The sequence below is a fragment of the Rhinolophus sinicus genome, linkage group LG05 (genome assembly GCF_036562045.2).
Source record: "Rhinolophus sinicus isolate RSC01 linkage group LG05, ASM3656204v1, whole genome shotgun sequence".
NCBI classification, from domain to species: domain Eukaryota; kingdom Metazoa; phylum Chordata; class Mammalia; order Chiroptera; family Rhinolophidae; genus Rhinolophus; species Rhinolophus sinicus.
Window position 1 is genome coordinate 166,474,415 of NC_133755.1, and position 22,241 is coordinate 166,496,655.

General features: G+C 36.9%; 1 protein-coding gene across 4 annotated transcripts in view; it reads right to left on the bottom strand.

Moving 5' to 3' along the window:
* The window catches only part of EPM2A (EPM2A glucan phosphatase, laforin), a 115,186-nt gene that overhangs the window by 31,887 nt on the left and 61,058 nt on the right, over positions 1 to 22,241 (bottom strand). For all 4 annotated transcript variants that reach the window (XM_074333685.1, XM_074333684.1, XM_074333686.1 and 1 more), the window contains exon 2: positions 10,811 to 10,985. In XM_074333685.1, coding sequence (XP_074189786.1) covers positions 10,811 to 10,872 — 62 coding nt within the window. In that variant the 5' untranslated portion in view covers positions 10,873 to 10,985. The remainder of the gene's footprint in view (positions 1 to 10,810; positions 10,986 to 22,241) is intronic.

Consider the following 22,241-nt stretch of genomic DNA (forward strand, 5'->3'; position numbering starts at 1 on the left):
ATGGGCTGATGCCAAACCCACAGAGTGGTTGAACCCAGGGAGGGACACCTCAGTGGTGAAGGTCCCCCAGAGGAGGGAGGGTTCCCAGCCCCACCATGGGCTCCCCAACCCAGGGGTCCAATGCCAGGAGAGTTTCCACAACATCTGGCAGTGAAAATCAGCAAGGACTCTTGTCTCCCCATCCCTGTGAGACAGAAGGCAGCTGGAAACCTAGGCACCCTCTTAGAGAGCCCACACACAGTCTCTGGTGGAGGGGCAGCAACTCGAAAGGCGCCAGAGACAATGAGGACAGACTGAGTTCTGTGGCTTCAAGACAAGGGATAGAGAGACAGCCGCCATTATCCCTTGTGGAGCCTGACTCAAGTCTAATCTACAGGACGGCGCTATCCTTTTTATGTTGAGCCCTCCTGCAAAGGGCCAAATCTGAGACCAAATTGGTCTGGTAAAATCCACACATGCACACCACCTTGGTGATGCCCTGGGTCCCTGCCCCACCCAGGTAGTGCTGCTCTGCCTGGGGCACTCTGGACTGAGTGCCCAGCCCCACCCCACAAGCTGCGGAAGACCTTCACAGCAGCAGAAAGCCCGCGCGCGGCAGCCTAGGAAACTTTTGGCGTTAGGCAGTGAGCCGTATCCTGCTCTGCAGCCTCTCTTGAGCACCATTCAGATATTTGCAAGACCAAGGTGAGCGGTGGCTAAGATGCATTGTTCTAAGGGCATTTGACAAAGTGGTCACAGGCCAGGCACTGGCACAAGTAAACTCGCAGACATTATCTGTAGTAATATTTCTACTGATATAGCTCCTCGAGCAAGGGGAACAAAAGAAAAAAAATAAACAAGTAGGACTACATTAAATTAAAAAGTTTTGCACAGCAAAAAAAAATCAATAAACAAAAAGACATCCTACTGAATAGGATATTTGCTAATGATACATCTGATAAGGGGTTAATATTCAAAATTTAAAAAACAACTCATGCAACTCAACACCAAAAGAACGAACAACCCAATTTAAAAAAATGGGCAGAGGACATGAATAGACATTTCTCCAAAGAGCATATACAGATGGCTAATAGACATATGAAAAGATGTTCAACATTACTATCATCAGAGAAATGCAAATAAAAAACACAATGAGATACCACCTCACTCCTGTCAAAATGACTATCATCAAAAAGGGAACCTTTGTGTGCAGTTGCTGGGATTGCAAATTGGTGTAACCACTATGGAAAACAGTATGGAGTTTCCTCAAAAAATTAAAATTAGAACTATCTTATGACCCAGCAATTCCACTCCTGGTATTTATCCAAAGAAATCCAAAACATTAATTTGAAAAAATATATACATCCCTATGTTTATTGCAGCACTATTCACAATAGCCAAGATATGGAAACAACTGAAATGCTCATCAATAGATGACTAGATAAAAAAAGTGTGGTATAATTTCTTCTAAATACTCCATATATATAAATGGAGTATTACTCTGCCATAAAAAAAAATGAAATCTTAACCATTTGCAACAACATGAACGGACCTAGAGGATATTATGCTAAGTGAAATAAGTCATACTGAGAAAGAAAAATACCATATGATCTCACTTATATGTGGAATCTAAAGAACAGAATAAACAAACAAAACAGAAATAGACTCATAGATACAGGAGGGGCATTGGGGGGATGTGTCAGAAAGGTGAAGAGATTAGGAAGTACAAATTGGTAGTCACAAAATAGTCATAGGGATGTGAAATACAGTATGGAGAATATAGTCAATAATGTAAAAACTATGTATGGTGTCAGTTGGGTACCAGGCTTATGGGGGAGATCATTTCATAAATTATGTAAATACCACTGCACTGTACACTTGAAACTAATATAAAATAATATTGAATGTCAACTATAATTACAAGAAATAAAAATATATATAGTGACGGGATGTAAAGTACAGCATAGGGAATACAGTCAATGGTATTGCAATAGCTATGCACGTTGCCAGAGGGGTAGGAGACATGTGGGGGGCTATCACTTTGTGAGGGGTGTAAATGTCTAATCATTGTTTTGTACACCTGAAACTAATAAAAAAAAAAATTTAAGTACCATGGTCTCGCCCTTTTTAAAAAAATTGTTCCTAAAAATTAAATAACTAAATTTTGATAAGCAAAGTCACATTTAAAATGTAGAGAAATTTCAACAGGAATTCAAGACCTAAATTCACTCCAGGCCACTTAAAGAAAATAAGTTAAGTCACAGAGAAATAAAAAGTAATTTAATTGGATTAAGATTATCATAGTAATATGATAGTAATATCATAGTAAAGATTATCAAAGCTTCTGAAGAAGAAACACTAGGTCCTGCTTAAATTTGTGCCCCTAGTATCTAGTTTCTGGCAAAAAGTAGGTACTCAACAGTTGAATGAATTAATGAATCAGTGAATGGAATAAACACCAAAGTCACCTGATTACCATATTAAGAACAGAAAGTACAAATCTTTTAAATATGTGTTTAGATATGGACTTCAATCTCATATTGTGGCCACGCAGTAAAGTATCAAGCAGAAAACAAAGAAAGGGGGGAAGGACATTAAGAGGAAAGAGGGGACAAGAAAAGCCTGAGGGATGGTAAGAGACAGACAGGAAAATAGAGGCACAACATTAGAGATAGTGGAAGACAAAGGGGTGGCAATGGGGGTGAGAGAGAGAGAAGTAGCCTAGAAATACAGAAAAAAGGTTGAAAAATAGAAAAGGTGGCAAAGAATAAGGACAAAACCTGAGAAATAAAGGTGTATTTGTAGGTAATGTTTTATAAATGCCATTCCACAATCTGCAGTTTGTGAATTGCACAGTTTAAACTTCTCATTACTCATCTCTGAAATGTGAAATAGCTAGTTAATTACTGTTCATGGTTTTGTTTTGTTTCTTCTTTTCCTATCCTCAATTTTTCCTCGTCATTGTGGCAGTTGCCAGGACAGAAACATTCCTCAGGTATTATTAATTCAGGCAGGGAGAGATCCTGCCTCTCAGCTCTTTCCTGGGAATGTCTAGTCCTCTAAATGAAGGAATCCTTTCGCAAAGTGAAGAACACTTTTGTTATATAAATAAATACCATGCAATTTCATTATTATTTAAGTTGAAAAATTCTAAAAGTATCTAACATAATACAGGGCACATGGTATAAAATCAAAATGATACATACTTCCAAATTAAGTTTTTTAAGTTTGTTTAGTTTTAAGTAGGGAATAATGTTAATCTTATGAAAAGGGTATTTTGAAATTTGGCATTCTGGTGTTCAAATCTATTCCTATAATCAATTAATTACACCTATTTCCAGCTTCTATGATATGATTTGTATCATCCTTTTTACTCGTCTTGACTTAATTAACAATATCTGATTCAAATCTCTTGAATTAAAGTACAGGTCTCAAAACCCCATCAACTGTAAACAGCTATTATTGTGGCTGAGGGTCACTGATCAATGCATTGCTAATCTCAGAACAGTTCTTTCACTTTCACTGCACCCCTGGGCTTTGTTTTCTTTGAAAAGCTCAGAAATAACAAAAATTCACCTTCATGGCCCTAAGCAATGAGACACACAGGGGGCCCTATTTCCACACCTCTGGTAACATCACAAACAACAGATTATTCAGAGTGAATTTTCAAGGGACAGGGCATGTTTCACAAAGACCCGGGATTTAAAAAATTATCCCTGTCACCACCTGCTACCACAGAAGAGCTGAACAAAAACTGGCCAAGTCCAGAAAAGACATCAGTGTTCCTTCATTCTTGCCACTTTTTTCTCTGTCTTTCTCTTTTTTTCTTTCTTTCTAACATTTCTAGGATATGACTAAGAACCAACTGTAAACATACAAGTAGCTTAATGGCTACACATAGATTTCACTGTGAACAAAATGATTCCTGATACTTTGTATAAATCTATTATGTGTATAACAAATTGATCATGCTTCTCATCAATTTATCATTTTTGAGATGCTTTATTTTCATTCTTGATTGATCATTAATTTTAGTGTTAGGTTTCTCTTCCCTCCTACAACTAAACAAAAAAACAAACAAACAAACAAAACAGTCTGGAAATAAACTCTTAAATCCTTGAGGAAGTCACCATTTAAATAAATTCTCTGGTGACTTCCTTTTTAATGCAAATATGACTCTGAGCTTTGGGACTTCATATATTAAATTTCCATAAAACTTCGCATGAGGAGTCACGCCTAAGTGTAACTAAGCTGGAGTAGCAGCAGAAAAACAATGTGATGTGGTTTATACTGAAAGATCCTCTCATAAAATGCCTTCGTCTAACATCCACATGCCTATTCATATTGTGGATGCAATAAACCGACCTGAGGATATGGCACAGTTATGGAAATGCAAGCAAAACATTAAGAAGATTAATAATAATTGTCTCAGAAAAACAAAACAGCCAAACAGGAATCTTAGGGAAGAAAGGGGTATTTCAACAGGATCTGCAATCTAGAGAATGGGGAAGTGAGATAAGCAATGAATACAGTGGTTCAAGATTATAAGTGGGAAGGATAGCCAGGCAAGTTAAACTACAAGGCAAAAGCCTGAACAAATATCACTTTTTAAAAAATGGCATGAAAGCTCCAGGAGAGAGAAAAAGGTTTCCAATCCTTATACTTAACTTATGTAAGTTACATAAGTCTATACTAATATGTCAGAATATGGAAAACTATATAATCAATTTTAAAATTTGATTAGTGAAAATAAGTAGGATTATTTTGTCATTTGTTTGTGTCGAGATGTGTGTTTTGATGGTAGAATGCTGTGTTACAAGAAAATGGAGGCCCCATCTTACAAGGAACAAATAGAGGTACCTGGAGGGGGATCTGGGAATGGAGGCTGCTGGCCTTATGAGCTGGTATGAACTCAGAGTGGTACCTTGCTTCCCGGTTAGCTCCTCTACAACAGGAGGCGATGTTGTGTAAGATTCCTTTTCTCTCACAGTCAGAAGTAGATGAAGGTTATAAAGCATATGTGGTTTTACTTGCCCAATATAACCCTTGCACGACATCTAAAATCTACTCCCTGCTTTCATTAGCCCAGACCCTAGAGTCCTGCCCTAACACTCTGTCAAACACATCATGGGGCCTGTGGGTGGAAAACAATCCTTTTATTATAAAATGGAAAAGCTGTACAAGTAGATGTTATCAGTGTGTGTGTGTGTGTGTGTGTGTGTGTGTGTGTGTGTTTCTATGTATGTGTGATACACCCAGTTTTTTTCCAGAGCAATGTTTACACATGCTAATTAATTAAGTTATTATTGTCCTCACTACTGATTCAATTATCAGGAACAAAAGTCTACATTCAAAGAGAAAAATTAAAAGGACTTAGTTAAAGAATGGGAAAGGCATTTTACAACTTATCAGAGCATGAAAATAAAGATCTCACTTTTCAAAAACAAGTCTGGGAACAGAAAAGTCGTAACAGGGCCTCTATGACACACAAATAGCCAAAAGCCAACTGACTCTCATACATAGTAAGGAACATATGCATTGACTACTCTTTCCTAATTGATCCATCGCCCGTGGTTTTGATAATCCTTCCAGTTTGTTCAGCCAACGGTGAGACTATGCTCTAAGAAATTAGTCTTTTTAAGCCAACTTAAATGGTCACAATTAATGATTGCAATGTGATCTAAATATATCAAGCCTGTGGAAACAAGATAGGAACATCCCCGGATGTCTTCACTGACTCTAATATAAATAGATCCACATGGGTCTTCCTGAAGTGGACCTTCCATAGTGGTCAGCATAATGAATTTAATTCTAACTCTGAAAAACATGGTGCCTAATTCCCAGCCTACCAAAACTCCATTTTAGCACGTTACTTAGACTTCTTTCTGATCTGTCTAGAGCAGGGGTGTCCCAACTTTTTTCAACGTTTTTCACCAAGGGCCATATGCGGTAAAATACACAAACAGCCGGGCCACTCACTCGAGGTAAAGTACGTATTGCCTCACCTGGTTTATTTAAGTAAACTAAATATATTTTTGGAATTTGCTGCGGGCCAATTAACAATGGATTGTGGACCGCAGTTGGCCCGCAGGCCGCAGTTTGGACACCCCTGGTCTAGAGTCACACAGAAAACAGTAGCTTGTCAAAAATATTCTGTCTTCTGTGTTCATTTAACAGGTGAGAATAACTCTTCTTTGGTTGTCATGGCTACTGCAATATTGGAATTGGGAGAGTCTTCTAAATATTAAAATTCATGAGTCAGTATACTTACATTCCACTAGTTATCCCATCTACATATTTCATTCAAACCTAAAACTCCTCTGTCCTCTTATTCTCATCTGATGACCCTGCTTCTTATTTCACTGAGAAAAAGATGAAATCAAAAACTGAACTTCCACATGCTGTCACGACTACACTGACCAACCTGCATCCATGCCCAAATGCTTCACCTTCTTCCCACACCCATGAATGAACAGTTTGTTCTCCTGGATTCAGTTCACTCTTGTTTACACAAAGATTTTGCTCCTACAATTCTCCCTTTCCCTTTGTTAATCATTAACTTTTCTCAACTCTATGGGATCATTTTCATCAACATCAAAACATTCTGTAATAGCTGTCATCTTATAAATTACCTTCCCCTACCCTACATTTCCTCATTTTTCTGCTCTTTTGTAGTAAAAATCCACATTTTATAGTAAAATTGCTATATTTTACCCACATAATGATTTAGAAATCCAATTTTCTTAATTTATATGATAGACTATTTCCTCTTCCTTACTACCATTCTTATAGACACAACCTGAGATCTGACAATCAAACTCTGTCCTTCAGTCACGCTTCTCTCTCATTCACTTGTGACCAAGATATTTTAATCATCATTTTAAACGACAATGTGGTTGATAACATACAAGGCAGCACAGAACACAGCTGCTTCCTTTATAATTGTACGGATTCCACAACAGCACTATTGGCAAAAACTGTTTTTCCCATGAACTTTAACAGGCATGTTTTAAATGACTCCTAAGAAACAAGAATTAAAGGGTAGGCGTGCATTTGTCCATATTACTATTAGGATGCTAATATCTATCACTAATATTTTTGATACGATGTTGAAAATAAATCATCTCTATATAATTATATATAATATGAAATATACAATCTATTTAATATATGTAAATATTTCATATAAAATATGTATTTTAATCATAAGAAAAGGAGGTTATCCATCAATTATCTTGACCTTATAAAATAGGAAGAGTGTTATTTATATAGGGAGAGGAACTCTTCAACGAATCTCTCACATTCAATTAATACTCAATAAAAATCGTTGCCCAATCAGAAGAACTCAACAAGAAGGAGGATCATGCTGTTTTTCTTTCCTATACGAGCATGAATAATTATAATCTTGGTATTTATGCTTTTAAAAACTCTCAAATAATTCAATCAGATGTAATGGCCAATTGAAAGCAGATTCTTCTTTTGGCCAATAACGTCTTGATTCTCATCTATAGAAGTAGGACAATGTAATTGGGTGCTACTGCACACAGAATTTTATGGCCATTCTCTATTTACTCCAAAAGAGATTTCCTGTCAAAGTTTGATTACAAATATGACCAATGTAAAAATATCATTTTATAAGAAGCATACACATACTGTTAAAGATGTATTTGTATAATGGCTATAAAATTTGTATTTCCAAATACAGCTTCTGTAAAGTTGGGCTGACTGTACATCCTAGGCTACAAAAATGGAGGAGAGTGCCACCTAGAGGTAGCACTGGTAGATCGCAGGCATTGGTCCCTGGGTCTGAAACAGAGAAGCTGATTATGAAGTATAGTCAGTGTTAGGTCAATATAACGTATTAACAAAATGTCACATACGCCTGTTTTTTGTGGGTTTTTTTTTACTTAACTTTAATCCTTGATTATTTCCAGAACTGCCTTTAGTATTATCTAGTTCAACCAGGTCACTGCAAATCAGGAAACTGAAATCTCCAACTGGGACAGGACTGTCCCACGGTTACCCAGCAGTAAAGGAGAGAGCTGGGCTGGCACCCAAGTACCTCGTTTTCTCTCAAAAGTGATTAATTTCATTCATTTTGGAAAATGTGCTAGATAAAATTGTATTTTAAAATGTGCAAAGTTATTATTCTACAATGTTTAAAATAATTTTGAGTTTTGAAAATTACTGTGTACCTTTTCTTTATAAGCTAAAGGGGCAGCAAAGTTTAAGCATGCTCTTACATTTTCTAAACTGTAACCTTTTCAAAACAGTACAAAGTGTGATGTTTATAAAAAGTCTGATTTATGTCTCTTAAAATGTGTTTAATTGTCAATAAGCCGTTTTCAAGATACAGAAATTATAGTCCCTTTCTTTAGAAATTGAAACACCTACTTGAGGAGCAAAGGATCTCTGAGTGAGAGGCGTGCCCCACACAGGTCCTCCTCTTTTCATTCGGGGTGGGGTGGCAGGAGCGCCCAGGTGGATTGTCTGCTTCCGGTCTACACAGGGAGACATGACCTGCCCATATGCACACAGCATATACCAACACTCTCACAGGTATAGAAGCTAGTAACGGCCAAGGGAACTCATGCCAGCCACATTTAATAACCTAGTCTTTCAATATAATAAACATGAAAAACTAAGAATTACCAGTTATTTTTAAAACTAACATGACAAAAGAGAAATATCAAATGAATAGAGAACAACTGATCCAGGAGAAAACAAGGTAGTTCTATAAGACATGAGAATTTTTAAATAATTCACCACAGTAACCCATAAAGGATTAAAGAATATGTCCATTCATAAACTAAAGCAAACTAATATGCAAAAAGGGAATAACAGAATAAATCAGAATCCATGAAACTTAAGAATACAATTATCAAAATTAAGGAAAAAAATTAGTTGAGTTGGGGGGAAAAATTGAAGTGACCACAAAATGTAAAGAAATAAAACCAGGTGAAAAATATTTTTTAAAAGTCTAGAATACGATATAAATCCATGAAATCCAACAACCATCTAAGGAATGTCTTTTTTGACAGAACAAAGACAATAGAGGGGAAGAAATAATCAAATAATAGAAGAAAAGCCCTACAGCCTAAGACATGACTTTTCAGATAAAAGGGTTCAACAAATGTGGTTCAGGATAAGTGAAAAATCACCCGTAAACACATCCTCATTAAGTGTGAGAACATCTCAAGGGATGCTCCTTCTCATTCTTTTCTCTGGATCCTCTCAATTGTGGTATTTTCACTTCTTCTCTTCTATATTGCACTCCACTGCTAAGTGAGCTCATCGAGACTCATCACTTTGAATGTCATCTATTTTATCTCTCCATTTCCAAACTCTCCCCAAAACTTCACACATTAAATGGATTACCTTTCTGCAATCTAACATACTTTTCAATTGTAATAATGTCTAAAACATAATTTTTATCTCAACCCCTATTCCAAATTGCTCATCTCCTAGTCTTCTCCATCTCAGTAAATAGCAACATCATTAATCCAGTTGCTCAGGTGATAAAATCATGAGTCACACTTAACCAATCTGTTCCTCATGCTTTGCCTCCTATCCATCTGCAAGACCAGCATCTAACATGAATTCGTAAGGAAGGTGTGTCCAGGAAGAAAACTGATCCCTAACGCTATGTTGGCGTTGGCATTCTCTCTCTCTCTCCTATCTCTCACAACCCTATTACTATTCTTTCTCATTCAAAACCATACCATTTTTAAAAACATGAGAATGCATCTCTTTGTTTATGGTACAAACACTGCATGTTCTACAGTAAGTAGTATATACATACTATTGCATATGTTGGATATTGGTTTGAAATTTGAAATCATCAAAGTATGAAAGACTTATTTATATTTACTAAATTAAGTGTAAATTCCATAAACCTTGAAAATGTAAAAGCAATGAAAAAAAAACAGGAGTTAATAGGTAGAAGTAGATATGGAAGACAATACGGGGGCAATAAATCTCTGATCTTATGCAGTAGGAAATCAGGAGGCACTGTCAAAAATGTCAAGAAATAGAATTTTTATTAAGTTAAATACCAAAAACATTTTAATGAGCCTGGTACGGATTGGGAGTGGGAAGAGAGGACAAATACAAGTGAACTGAATTTCTCATCTCATAGACGGAAATCAATAGCTATTTTTTAATTAATACATTAACAAAGTATATGCATATTATTCAAGACTTGGATTTAACCTCCAGAAAAACTAACCATAAATGTTTAAATAGAGTTAGGTGTGATGAGTGGGAATAAAGTATAGTGAACCTTACTTTATATTTAGCATACTCTTGGGTTCAAATTTTTAATAGGGCATATACTGCTTAAATAGTAATTAAATAAACATAAATAAAAATTAATATAATAATAAGTAATAGAGCACATGGTGACATCCAATCTAGTTTTATGTCTAGATTTTCACCCATGTTTATTTGAATAAGATTTTATACAGAGATACCCATTTTCGTTTTACTGTTGGTCAGTAGCATAAAAGATATAAATACTGATACAGGATATTTTCATCCAGTTTTTATTTTTAATCCACTAAATACAAAGATTGGTTAACCACTGCTCAGTCAAATTACGTTGATGCCAGCGTACGCATTTAATCAAAGAATTCTATAAAAAGGGTGCTTCACATCTAGAACCAGAAAAGCTCCCACACTGATTCACGGTAATTTATCTCCTCAAAGAACTGAAGACCTAGACACCCCTCTGAAGGGAGACACTGCAGCTGTGAACACAGTAAATACTTCCATTGTCCTAATGCTACCTCTTGTACTATTTCTATGCTTGTAAACACGGCACTATTTTTACCTTGAATAATGCATGGCTTGGTGGCCTGCAATATTAAAATAGAAGTCTGTTGTGTGCTTCATCTCGTTGGTGTGCCCGGTGGCCTCGATCCAGTGTCCTATTGGGAGACAATAAACATCATCCACCAAGTTGTTTTCATCGTAAATACAACAACGGTCGTGGTGAGGCCCATTGCCTACAAGAAGAAACGACAAACAGAGCAATTAAATCAAGGTTTTGTTTAAACAGCCACAAAGTAGCTGACACAAAATTAATAATAAGATGAAAAATATAAAGCTGCTTAATCTACACATTTCAGTATAAATAAACAGGCGAGAGTGAAAGGGAAAACAGTAGAAATCCGTAAAAAAGTTAGTTATGAATGCCATAGAGTTCTGTGTTCCCTTTGAGTACGTGGGTATTTCCAAAAGCGTATTAACTCTTTCAGAATTTCATGGTACTTCTCAGTGCCTTAAGAGCCTCTTGCAAATTATTTTGCAGCCGAATAAACTGCTGAAAAGAGCTCTTAAAGCCATTAATGTTCCTGTATTACATACTTTTAATTTTCTCATACGCAAATTCACGACTAAAATCAGTAATAAAGCGTTTTAGTATCACTTTAAACAATAAATTTAAAAAATAAATACATTAATAAACAACAAATGATCACATCCAATCTAGTTTGCATGTAAGTCAGTGGTTAGTACTGCTTTCAGATTGGGAAACTAGGTACCACAGATATTAACTAGCTTGCCCAGGGTCACAGAGCTAGTAAATGCAGAGCTAGTCGCCCACCTTTCAGACATCTGATACCTTCATTCTGTTTTCTGCCCATTTCACAAGCACTGCACACACCATCCTCCCTTCAGGGAGTAGAGCAAAAGAGGTAGAGATGGAAGAATACGTCTCTGAAAACATCTAGCTGTCCAGTACCAACTACAATAGTAAATAGATCCTTTACTCCTATGAAAATTATAAATAGTCATTATTTTTATTAGCCCTTATGTCACCACCCCATTTTCAAATTATTCCTTTCCTTAAATTACCTAATTTCCATAATTTGTTATTAATAAAAAACCTATAAGCAAAATAAAAATAGGAATAAATCACATTTGTGATGAATATAAAATTTCAACTCACTTGTTCCTTGCTCTGTATTACTAAATATTTAATCTAACGTTATTTGGCATAAAAATCTCCAAAAAAAAATCCTTAAATAATTGGGCAATCTTTTAAGGTTGTAATTCCTTTCATCAAATATAAGGCACAGGATGGCTTCCTTAATAAATCACCACTGGTATTCCTAGATCAGACTCCTCTTTTTCTCTTGATAACTACAAGGCATTACACCACCTGCTCTATTAACATTGATATTTAATAGATGAAAACTAAACTATACTAGCAATCCCACTTCTACAAATATATCTAACAGAAATATTAAGAGGAAAGAAAGATACGTACAGAGATGTGTGTGTGGCAATACTATTTTAAAAGCAAATACTGTAAACTACATAAGTTCATCTATATATTCTTTTACCAATATTGGAGTGTCAACTATATGACAGGCACTGTGCTAAGTCATGTTAAGGATTTAGGTATTTACCATGGGAGCAATAAAAATATTGCAATATTTTAAGCAGGCAGGTAACATGACCAAATTTGTATTTTGAAACGATCTCTCTGATTACAGAGCAAAAAATTAATTCAAGCACAATTAGATTAGAAGCAGAAAGTCCATTTAAGAAACCACTGCATTAGCCCAGGTAGGAGATGATGAAAGCCTGAAGACAGAAATGGAAAGAAATGGGCAGATTCAGGAGGCAAAAGTCACATGACTTGTTGATTCATTAGATATGGGAGGTGAAAGAAAAAGGAAATCAATAAGCTTCTAGCAAACATAACTCAACATATAGTGGTTCCATTCACTGAGATGCGAACTCTAGAAAAGTTTGGGATGGATCATCAGTCTGGCTTGACACGCTGGGTTTGGAGTTCCATCTGGATCTCCAAAAAGGGATGTCAAACAGAAAGCTGGAGTTATTGGTTTGACACTCAGAGCAGAGATCTAAAGTAGGAAAATAAATTTATGAGTCATCTGAGTGTAAATGGCAATTGAAACAAGGATATAGATGAGTCCCAAAGAAAAACAATATTGATTGAGAAGAAAATAATTCTAGAACTAAGTGTGAAAGCACTCAAACATTTAACAGCTGGATAAAGATGGATGAGCTTACAAAGGATACACAGAAAGAGAAGCTGGAGAGGAAAACTAGGAGTAAACGGGGTAGGGGGGCATGATTAAAAGTATAAACACACTGAAAGCTGGATGGATTGATGCATGTCTGGCTGTAAAGAGCAGTTACATCTGGAGAATAGAAATGGGGTGGAGGTACTATTTTACTCTAAACTCTTCTGAATTCATTGGATTTGTTACAAAAAGCAGGTATGACTTTTTTAGTTTAATAAAAGAATAATATCGATGGCTCCCACTGTTTAAAACAACAGACTTATAACAAATCAAATGATAAAACAAATACATATAATTATTGAGGATTTCAAATATATATAAATTATAATGTTCAAGACAAATTATTTATGTAACATCAAACTTCCTAAGAATTCTTCAGTCCTAGAATTTTTTTCTCTAAATACTCATTTTTACACATACATGTTTTAGGTAACTTTTAAAGGAATCTTTCACATATAGTAATCTGGGTTGTGCAAATTGTTTTCTAGTAAGTGTCTTTAGAGGGTTGGTCATTGTCTTTTGACTTTAGTTTAAAGAAAACAGCAAAAATGAACAATAAAACAAGTCTTGCTTTTAAGGACTTTTGCATCTGGGACTATGGAGTAAGTGTATTTTTCCCTATCCCTCCCACAATGCACAACTAAAAACAGTGGACGTTATATATAAACACAAGCATAAGAAGAGTACAAAAGGCAAGGAGAAGAAGGCAGACCATCTGGGGACATGAGGACTAAGGAACTCCACAGTAGTGACCCCCCTGAGTTGTTTGTGTGTTTTGCCTTGTGTATCCCAGACCTGGATCTGAAGAAGCTAGCAACCCAGTACGGCCAATGAGAAGAGGCAGAACAAAACCCAACAGTCAGCTCTTTCTAGCCAAAGATAAAGGAAAGGGGCAGTGTAGCAAAGCAGAAAGCTTTTAGACAATGACTGCTCTACCCCAGCCCAACACCACTGAAGAAATCTGTGGCCCCACACAAGCAAAAGGCAAGTGGAGAACCTACACTTCCACCCTCCTCAGGCTGGGGTGTCAAAGAATGCAAGACTTTTAGTACCCCCTTGGCAGTACCAGTGGAGGCCAGGTAGGGAGGTGGACTTCTGCCTCCACATAGCAGTAACAAGGTGCCCACCCCTTCCCACAGATGTGGGATCCCTCCCACCACCCCTGTCAGTGGAAGCCATGTGGGACGAGATAACAAGGCACATTTATCTGTCTCAGCCATGGAGGCATTCGTGGAGGCCTAGTAGAGAGCTGGAACTCCCACCCCCCTCAGTAGGAATGAGTCCAATCCCTTCAGTTATCAGTGGAGACGAGGTGGGGAACCTGGATAATGAGGTGACACCCTGACTTTCCTTCTGGTGCAGTGTTAGAGGAATCCAGTTGAAACAGAAGGAGTAAATAAGATCCAGAGTCTCGTTATACAACACTCAAAATGCCCAGGTTTCATTAGAAAGAATCACAAAGATCTCAAACTGAATGAAAAAAAATTAAGAGGTAAGTTAAAATCAAGTGAGTAAATGTGAAGGAACAAAAGGCCTGCTTTCTGGAACTCCAATTAAGGCTAGAGAAATAAGAAACCTCAGAATGTAAAAAATCAGAACTAATGCATTAATTTAAATAGTTCTATAAGTTTGAAAGTTCAGGTTAAAATGAATTTATTTTTTTATAAAGTCATAAGTTTTGAAATTATATTGGACAAGCAATATCTATGGGATAGTGTAATCTACTGACAATACTTAAAATTCCAATTATTCATATGTTATTTTACTTGATTCTATCCTCTTTGGAGTTTAATTACTGTACAGTTTTTATTGCTAGGGCATGAACATAAATTCTGAACCTAGCACACTAATCTCTAATTTTAGCCAGTAATTCACCCAAATTGGATCTCTCTCATGCTCCATTTGTTACTACCTCAGAAGCAATTGGTGCATAAATTTGTACCAACATGGTATAATCATTACCAACTCTTTGGCATTTAGATATTCTGTTCTAAAGGCAAAAACAACACAAAACACACACAAAAAGTATTTTTGTTCAACCAACTGCATCTTTGAGAGGGAGGACCCTGTTCAGGTTGAGCATTTTGATAAATTGCAATGTGCAAAGGTAGAAAACAGCTGAGCTTGGGGGTCATGATGGAGACAGCTAAACTATCCTGCATCACAGAACTGTACATAGACTATGTGGATGCAATCAAAGGAGACGATGGGGAAAAGAGTGTGAAGACCGAGGAGAAGGAAAAGTGAAGTGGAGAAAGAGAAGAAAGAAGATCCATCTGGCCAACTGCGACTGTAAAGTGGATAAGCAAACACCCAGGTCAGGAGACCACCAAAGAGCAGGTAACGGCAAGCATTTTAATATTTAATTTGAAGCTGTCTGCCCTTCTGTAATATTTCTCTCTTATCCACCTCCCCAACCTTCAATGTCACCTACTACACTCACCCACAAATTTCTTGTGTGGAGAGAGAGAAGACGGTCTGCTAATGAAAGTATCTTTAAAAACTGAATTTCTGGCCTCCGTTGACTTGACGTAGAACAGAGCGACATATGCAGGGCCACACAAAGGCACGTGTGCTGAGCAGAGCAGAAGCGGGAAGACAACGTCAGGCTACCCATGAGGATACATACAAGCCTCCCCTGCTGCAAGCAGCTTAGGGAGGCTTCTATCCCCCCCAATTTATAGAAACAGGGACTAAAAGTACACACACACACACACACACACACACACACACACACACATGCGTGCGCGCACGAGAAGAAGGAAGGTTAAAATCTAACCTATGCAACATTCACAAGCCTTCAGAATCTGCATACACACAACAGAACAAAATGTTAAGAAAGAAAACAATCAGATCTAATAATAAAACAATAAACAATACAAGGCTCACATAGAACATTTTTACGCATATTTACAAGACATTTTTTAAATCTCATTTGATTAGAAGAGTGCACAAATCTTAAATGTAAGTAGAACACTTCACCCTAATGTCAAAAATAATAAAATCTGGCTAATGAAAATTAGGGAATCAATGACTACCCAGGGGTATGAAAAACGTTTTATACTAAAGTTGACCAAAGCCTAGTTCCTGTTATACAATATTTCATTAAAATAACGGGAAGTTTAGATAGTAAAGAGTGCTATGCCTAGAGTTACAGCTAAAATAACTCCAAGTCAAAAGCCAATACAGAGCCACCCAACAAATTCAGGAAAGAGCGCCAAGGGTTTTGATTAATAATGATGACTACAGAGACAAATAAGTGGCCCACTTAGCAATGATGAAAACAAGAACTAGATTTAGAGACAATGAGGTTACTCTACAACAGATGTGCCAGTATTATTTGTCAAAGAGGCTGGACTTTGGAGGACCAGAAAAGAAAATGTCAAACATGACAGGTAATTATGTAATTATGATAATGAATCGAACTCCCGGCTCAGGTGTGTGTGCATGTGTATGTGTGTGTGTGCACATGTGTGTGTGTGCATTCACGTGTGTCATACATACGTGTGTATGTGTCTTTCAAGGTCAGAAACCGATTATTATAGGTAACTGCTATCTTTATGGCAAACAGGAAGTTGAAACGTGGGGCACATAAGCATCCACCTTTCTGTACATCTGTACAGAACACGTAAACTTGTCAGCTTTTAGTTAAACATGAGCCACTGCAGCCTACGCCGATTACGTACGTGCTAGAATTATCAGTGGGCTCATACCTCTGTACATAATGGGTACATGGCGTCATTTAGTCTCATTAATAAGGAGTAAGACCATTCACATGTGCTTCAAGTTCTATTAAGTAATCAACCAAAGTCCTCCAGACAGATGTTTAGCAGCCAGGTGTGATGTGCTGGCCCTCTCACAGAGGAGCCAGAGGTGTGCAGAAAAGAGGAACAGCAGGAGTTATTAATAAAGCTTAGTCTTGGATTCACTCTCTGCCAGACCTGCAGAGGGGTCTTTTAGGTGAAACTCGCAGAAGATCCTTGATCAGTTCCAGTTAAGAAGTTTAAGGAGACTTAATTAACACCTGCCAAACCATAGAGAACAGAAAACATTAGAAGGAAAAACTTCCATGATTAGAGAAAGATATGGGTGAAATGGAGGCTCAACTCAAGCTACACTGAATAAACATAATAGGAAAAAACTTGTGAGAAAAGCAAAGTTCAACAGCTCTTTTCTCAAAAGATGTACTAATAATTTAATATCTCATTGTTATGAACTAAATTTTGTTCTCCCAAAATTTATATGTTGAAACTCTAACTCCCAATGTGACTGTATTTGGAGATAGGGCTTTCAGGTAATTAGGAAACAAGGGTTAAATGAGAGCATAACGTTGAGGCCCTAACCCAATAGGGCTGGTGTCCTCATAAGAACTGGAAGACACATGAGAGATCTCTTTCTCCATGCAGATATAGAGGAAAGGCCAAGTGAAGACACAGCAAGAAGGCAGCCATCAGCAAGCCAGTAAAAGAGTCCTCACCAGAAACCAAATCTGCTGGCCCCCTGATCTAGGACTTCCGGCTTCTGAAATTGTGAGAAAATAAATTTCTGTCATTTAACCCACAGCGTCTATGATATTTTGTTATAGCAGCCCAGTCAGACTAATATACTCATATATGTGAAATAGTTTAGAGTTTAATCCAGTCAATAACCAAGTATCATTGAGAACTCGTTATATATCCAGTCCTGTGGTAGACTGAGGTGGACAAATAAAATTTAAAACATGATCCCCAAAATGAATGGACCATTGTTGATGAGACAAAGGTTACACAAAGCAATTAGTGAATGAAACAAAACTAAATGATGAAAATAATTTTAAACCTATAAGATATTGACACATGAACAGATTATTCAAAGATTGGAAACAGGTTTCATATTCAACACCATTTTTAATGTATGTGACTGGAATGCTACATTAAGATGTATTTTAAGGAGCAATGGGCTCACTAGGAAAGAAAACTATGATAGATTTGTTGTGTGTACACAGATGTAGAAAACTGAAAACAAAGATGGTTGTGTCTGTGTGAGCTAGAATTACTGAGAAAGGATTTGTGATAGAGGGGACAGGTCTCAAACTGTGACTGAAAATGGGATATGCTTTAGATACATAACAAAGAGCACAACAATGTGTGAATGAGTATGATTCAAAGCAGGAAACAGATAAGAACAAATCTGCTTATTTCGGTGGATAGAGTGAAAACATAGACACACAGGAGATCCATATAACTTATCAAATTCTAAAGCAAGTACTGCAAAACAACTGGATTTCATAAACTGGAAAAGCAGAGAATTACCACTTCTGTAACTATTATTTAAGTCACATATTTTTAACACAGATTTATATTAATTAGTGATTCATGATGATACACACATCTCAAAATGGGAAGCATCTCAAAGATTGACGATTCTCTTTAAAAACATCCCAAACAATGGCAATACCCAGCAATTATGCTTCCATGTAAAATTGAGTACAATAGCAGAGCTCTCCTTCTTATATAATTTTTAGAGAAAATCTGAAACTTAATAAGCTTGACTCAAAGCACCAAGACTAATTATTAATAATTCATTCAATGTGATGATAATCTAGAGTGAAGTTGAAGATTTGTCCACCTGATTTGAAATGATCAAATCCTTCGGTAGCTAATTACATCATCACTCACTGGATTAAACAAAAAGATCAGGATATTAAAATGCTCCATCTCTGCATAATTAGATATATTTGCTGGTTACCACATTCCCTTTCTATGTCACATGCAATTCATGTGTTCAATAAATTTTATTTAATTGCTCTAATAATATTAATGTTGATTTCCCTACTGTCACATAAACATTTTTTATAGTAATGTCTAGACTTCTGTTGTTAAATTAGCAGGTCATTTTTTTCTCCCCACAGTACTCCCAGACTTGACTAGAGATTTCATTGTGTTTCATCATCTGAACACAAATCCAAGTCACACTATAAAAACTGATAAAGTTTTTATATCAGTATTAGACTCACTACAGAAAGCAAATCCCACTAACCAGATTTCACTACTTCCTTTGACACACCTGGAAGCCCACGACGAAAGCTCCTATGTCACCTATCTTTGTGTACTTGAAGTCAAATAATGCTGAGGCAGAAGATGACATCTTCCTTAGCAGCCATACCTCAAGACTGTCCAACAGTTAGATACAAAGAACACAAAATAATCAGATTCATCCCAGGAAGTCTGAAGAACATTGAAGGTTATTTTACATTTAACTCCTAACCCAACTACCCCAGTGGACATACATTTTAGCAGTTGCATAGTAAGTAAATGTTTGGGCATGAAATCTCTCTTCAATTAAGACTTTTTAGAATGTGGACTAAATGGTTTAACCAAATATTCCTCTGAACTGATCTAGTTTGATCCAGTTGTGATGTGATATCCATCTATGATGGCTCCATGCTTTGGTTTCTTCCATAACAAAAATATTTTATTGACATCATGGAGACACAGCTGATGTGAACATTATATAGGCACTACGCTAGTTACTGGAAAGAAACTAGAAAATGCCCAGTTGATTGAGAGAGAGGATAGAGTGGTCAAACATAATTTTTAAAGACTAATTGTTTCTGAAGTTGATAAGCCAGATTGTTTTAAATCCTTTTAATGAGACATTATAGGCTGCAAAAATTAAAGAGAGTCAATTATGGAGACTATCTTAAAATTTCCATAGCCATAAACTGGAAAAGCCATAAACTACACATGTACGAGTGTAAGAAACAGCTGAAGAAGGATTTTGCTTCTCTTTAGGACTATGTCCAGTTGCAAGCAATAGGAAATCTAACAGTGACTTTAAAAATACAGGTCTGTCTCTCACATAACAAGAGGTGCAAAGCCAGGTAGCCCAGAACTAGTGACACACAAATAAGTGCTTTCTAAGTGTCTGCTTTGCCAATCTTCACACATTGGCTCTGTGGGCATGCAGGTCACCTCACATTCAGAGGGTGACCTCTGGGCATCATGTCTGGTGTCCTAGCCACGGAGAAGGGGGAAGTGCCTCAGCTCCTTCTCATGAGACAACGGAAAGCTTTCCTGGGAGCCTCACCCAAATGACTTCTTACCTCTCATTAGCCAGAACTAAGGGACACAGCCATCCTTAGAGCAACTGCCAGCCAAGAAGTAAGATTACCATCCTAGTTAAAGGTGGATGAGGATCCACCTACCTCTACCAAAATAAGTCAGGATTCTAACAGTGAATCCTGTTAGCCAAGGAAAGTGGAGAGAACAAATGTTAATTAGGCCACAGATGGTAACTGTGACGGGTTGGAACACATCATCTTTCTCCAGCAAATCATTGTGGAAGATAAACACATTTCTTTAGTTTTCACATGTCTCTACCCAACTTCATTCAAAAGTACCCAATGCATTACATTAACTGTAAATTACTTTTATATAAATCAACAGCAAAACTAAAAGCATTTTAATGTACTTTAAAAACTTGAAAATTGCCAGAAAGAGAGACAGACAGATGATAGATGAGAGAGAGATAGGAGAAGTAAGGAAGGAGGGAAGAAGGGCGGGAGGGAGGGAGAGAGGGAGAGAGGGAGAGAGGCTATTTGTCTAGTGCTTGATTGTTTGACTTGTTTTGCTATGACACAGAATCTCCCCCTTCTATTTCTAGCCCTAAACCTCCCTAAATCCCTCCTCCTCTGGCTTTCCTGTCGTCTCTGCCCTGCCATCATCTCGCATAACCTCATCCTTCCTCTAACTGGCCCTGTCCTCACCGAACCACCTCATTTCCTTATTCATTCTTCAGTGCACTACATTTTGACATCTGCCCTCAACACTCCACTGAAAAAACTTTAAATGAACTCATCTCCTAACTGTCAGGTTTGTTTTTCACCTTCCTTTATCTGCCGGCAGCCTTTCAGGATAATGCCCACTGTCTGTTGAAACTCTCCTCTGTCGGTTCCATAATTCTCTTCTCCTGGAAGGCAGTGTATTACAGCACCTAAGATCATGGGCTCAACATACAGACTCCAGTCCCAGTTATACTCTTTACTACTTACAAGAGAGTTGTTGTAGGGAATTCAATTAGATAATCCATTTAAAGGATTAAACATGGGACCTACCATGGCTGGTGTTCAGTAACAAGTCTTAGCTACTGTTCTCTTACATTCTTCCAGTCCCTCCAATCTGTTTGCAAACTGCACGGTAACTTGCAAAACAGGTAAATCACTAAGAGCTCAAATTGTTTTTAGCAACAGCTTTGTTCAGATCTATATGTTTCAAGACAAGAATCACAGTAACAGTTACTTCACCTGGGCTCATGTGTTCCAAAGATAAGACCACTGATTTTTCCAGCAACTCACCTAGGTTAAAAATTCTGACTAATCTCTACCCAAACTGTGCAAACTTCTCCCTAAACTAATTGAAAATCTCCAAAATCTTTTCCCTCTGAATTATCAAGACAAATTTCTCTATTTAAAAAAAAATAAGTTATTAATTTAAATACAAGACAACCTTTATTAATTTCTTCTTATTGGTTCATTCCTATCTTTGGGACTTAATATTTTGAATACTGCTTCTCTCAAACAAAACAGCAACTCTCTCTCCCAGTTTTCCCCTGTCAGCAAATATGATAAGCATGATTCCTGAATCACTGATACAAAGATTCTGCAGGAAAGCACCTAGACAAGTGACCTGACATGCCATTTGCATTCACCCTAGTGTTCTTCCTGGTTTATTAATCAGAGCACTTTAGATTCAGTTGCTCATCTTGCAATGAACCCAACTAACTAATCTATTAGCTGCTTTCTAATTTGTGCACAAAGAATTTGTGAGATTTTTCTAAAGTCTTCCACTGAAACTAAGATACACTATTCCTCGACTTTCCCCCTTGTACAAATGACTCCTATTTGATAATGTTAAACTTCTAAAGCAATTTTTAAACCTACTTCAAAAACATGAAATGATAAAGTATCAATTCATATTTTTTTGTGTGTGGGTCACAAGTCTCTTTGAAAATCAGAAAAAACTTATGGCTCATCCTCCCCCCAGTTTTCTTTAAATGCTCATGCACACAGTGCATACAGCTGATCATTATTTCATATACTAGAAGAGAGAAAATGTGGTGCATAATTATGACCATAAGAGAAAGAGATGAAATTTTCATTAACATAGCAATCAAGTTTAGACATCCATTCTTTTAAACAACTTTTTCTTTTTTTCCTCCCTGAAA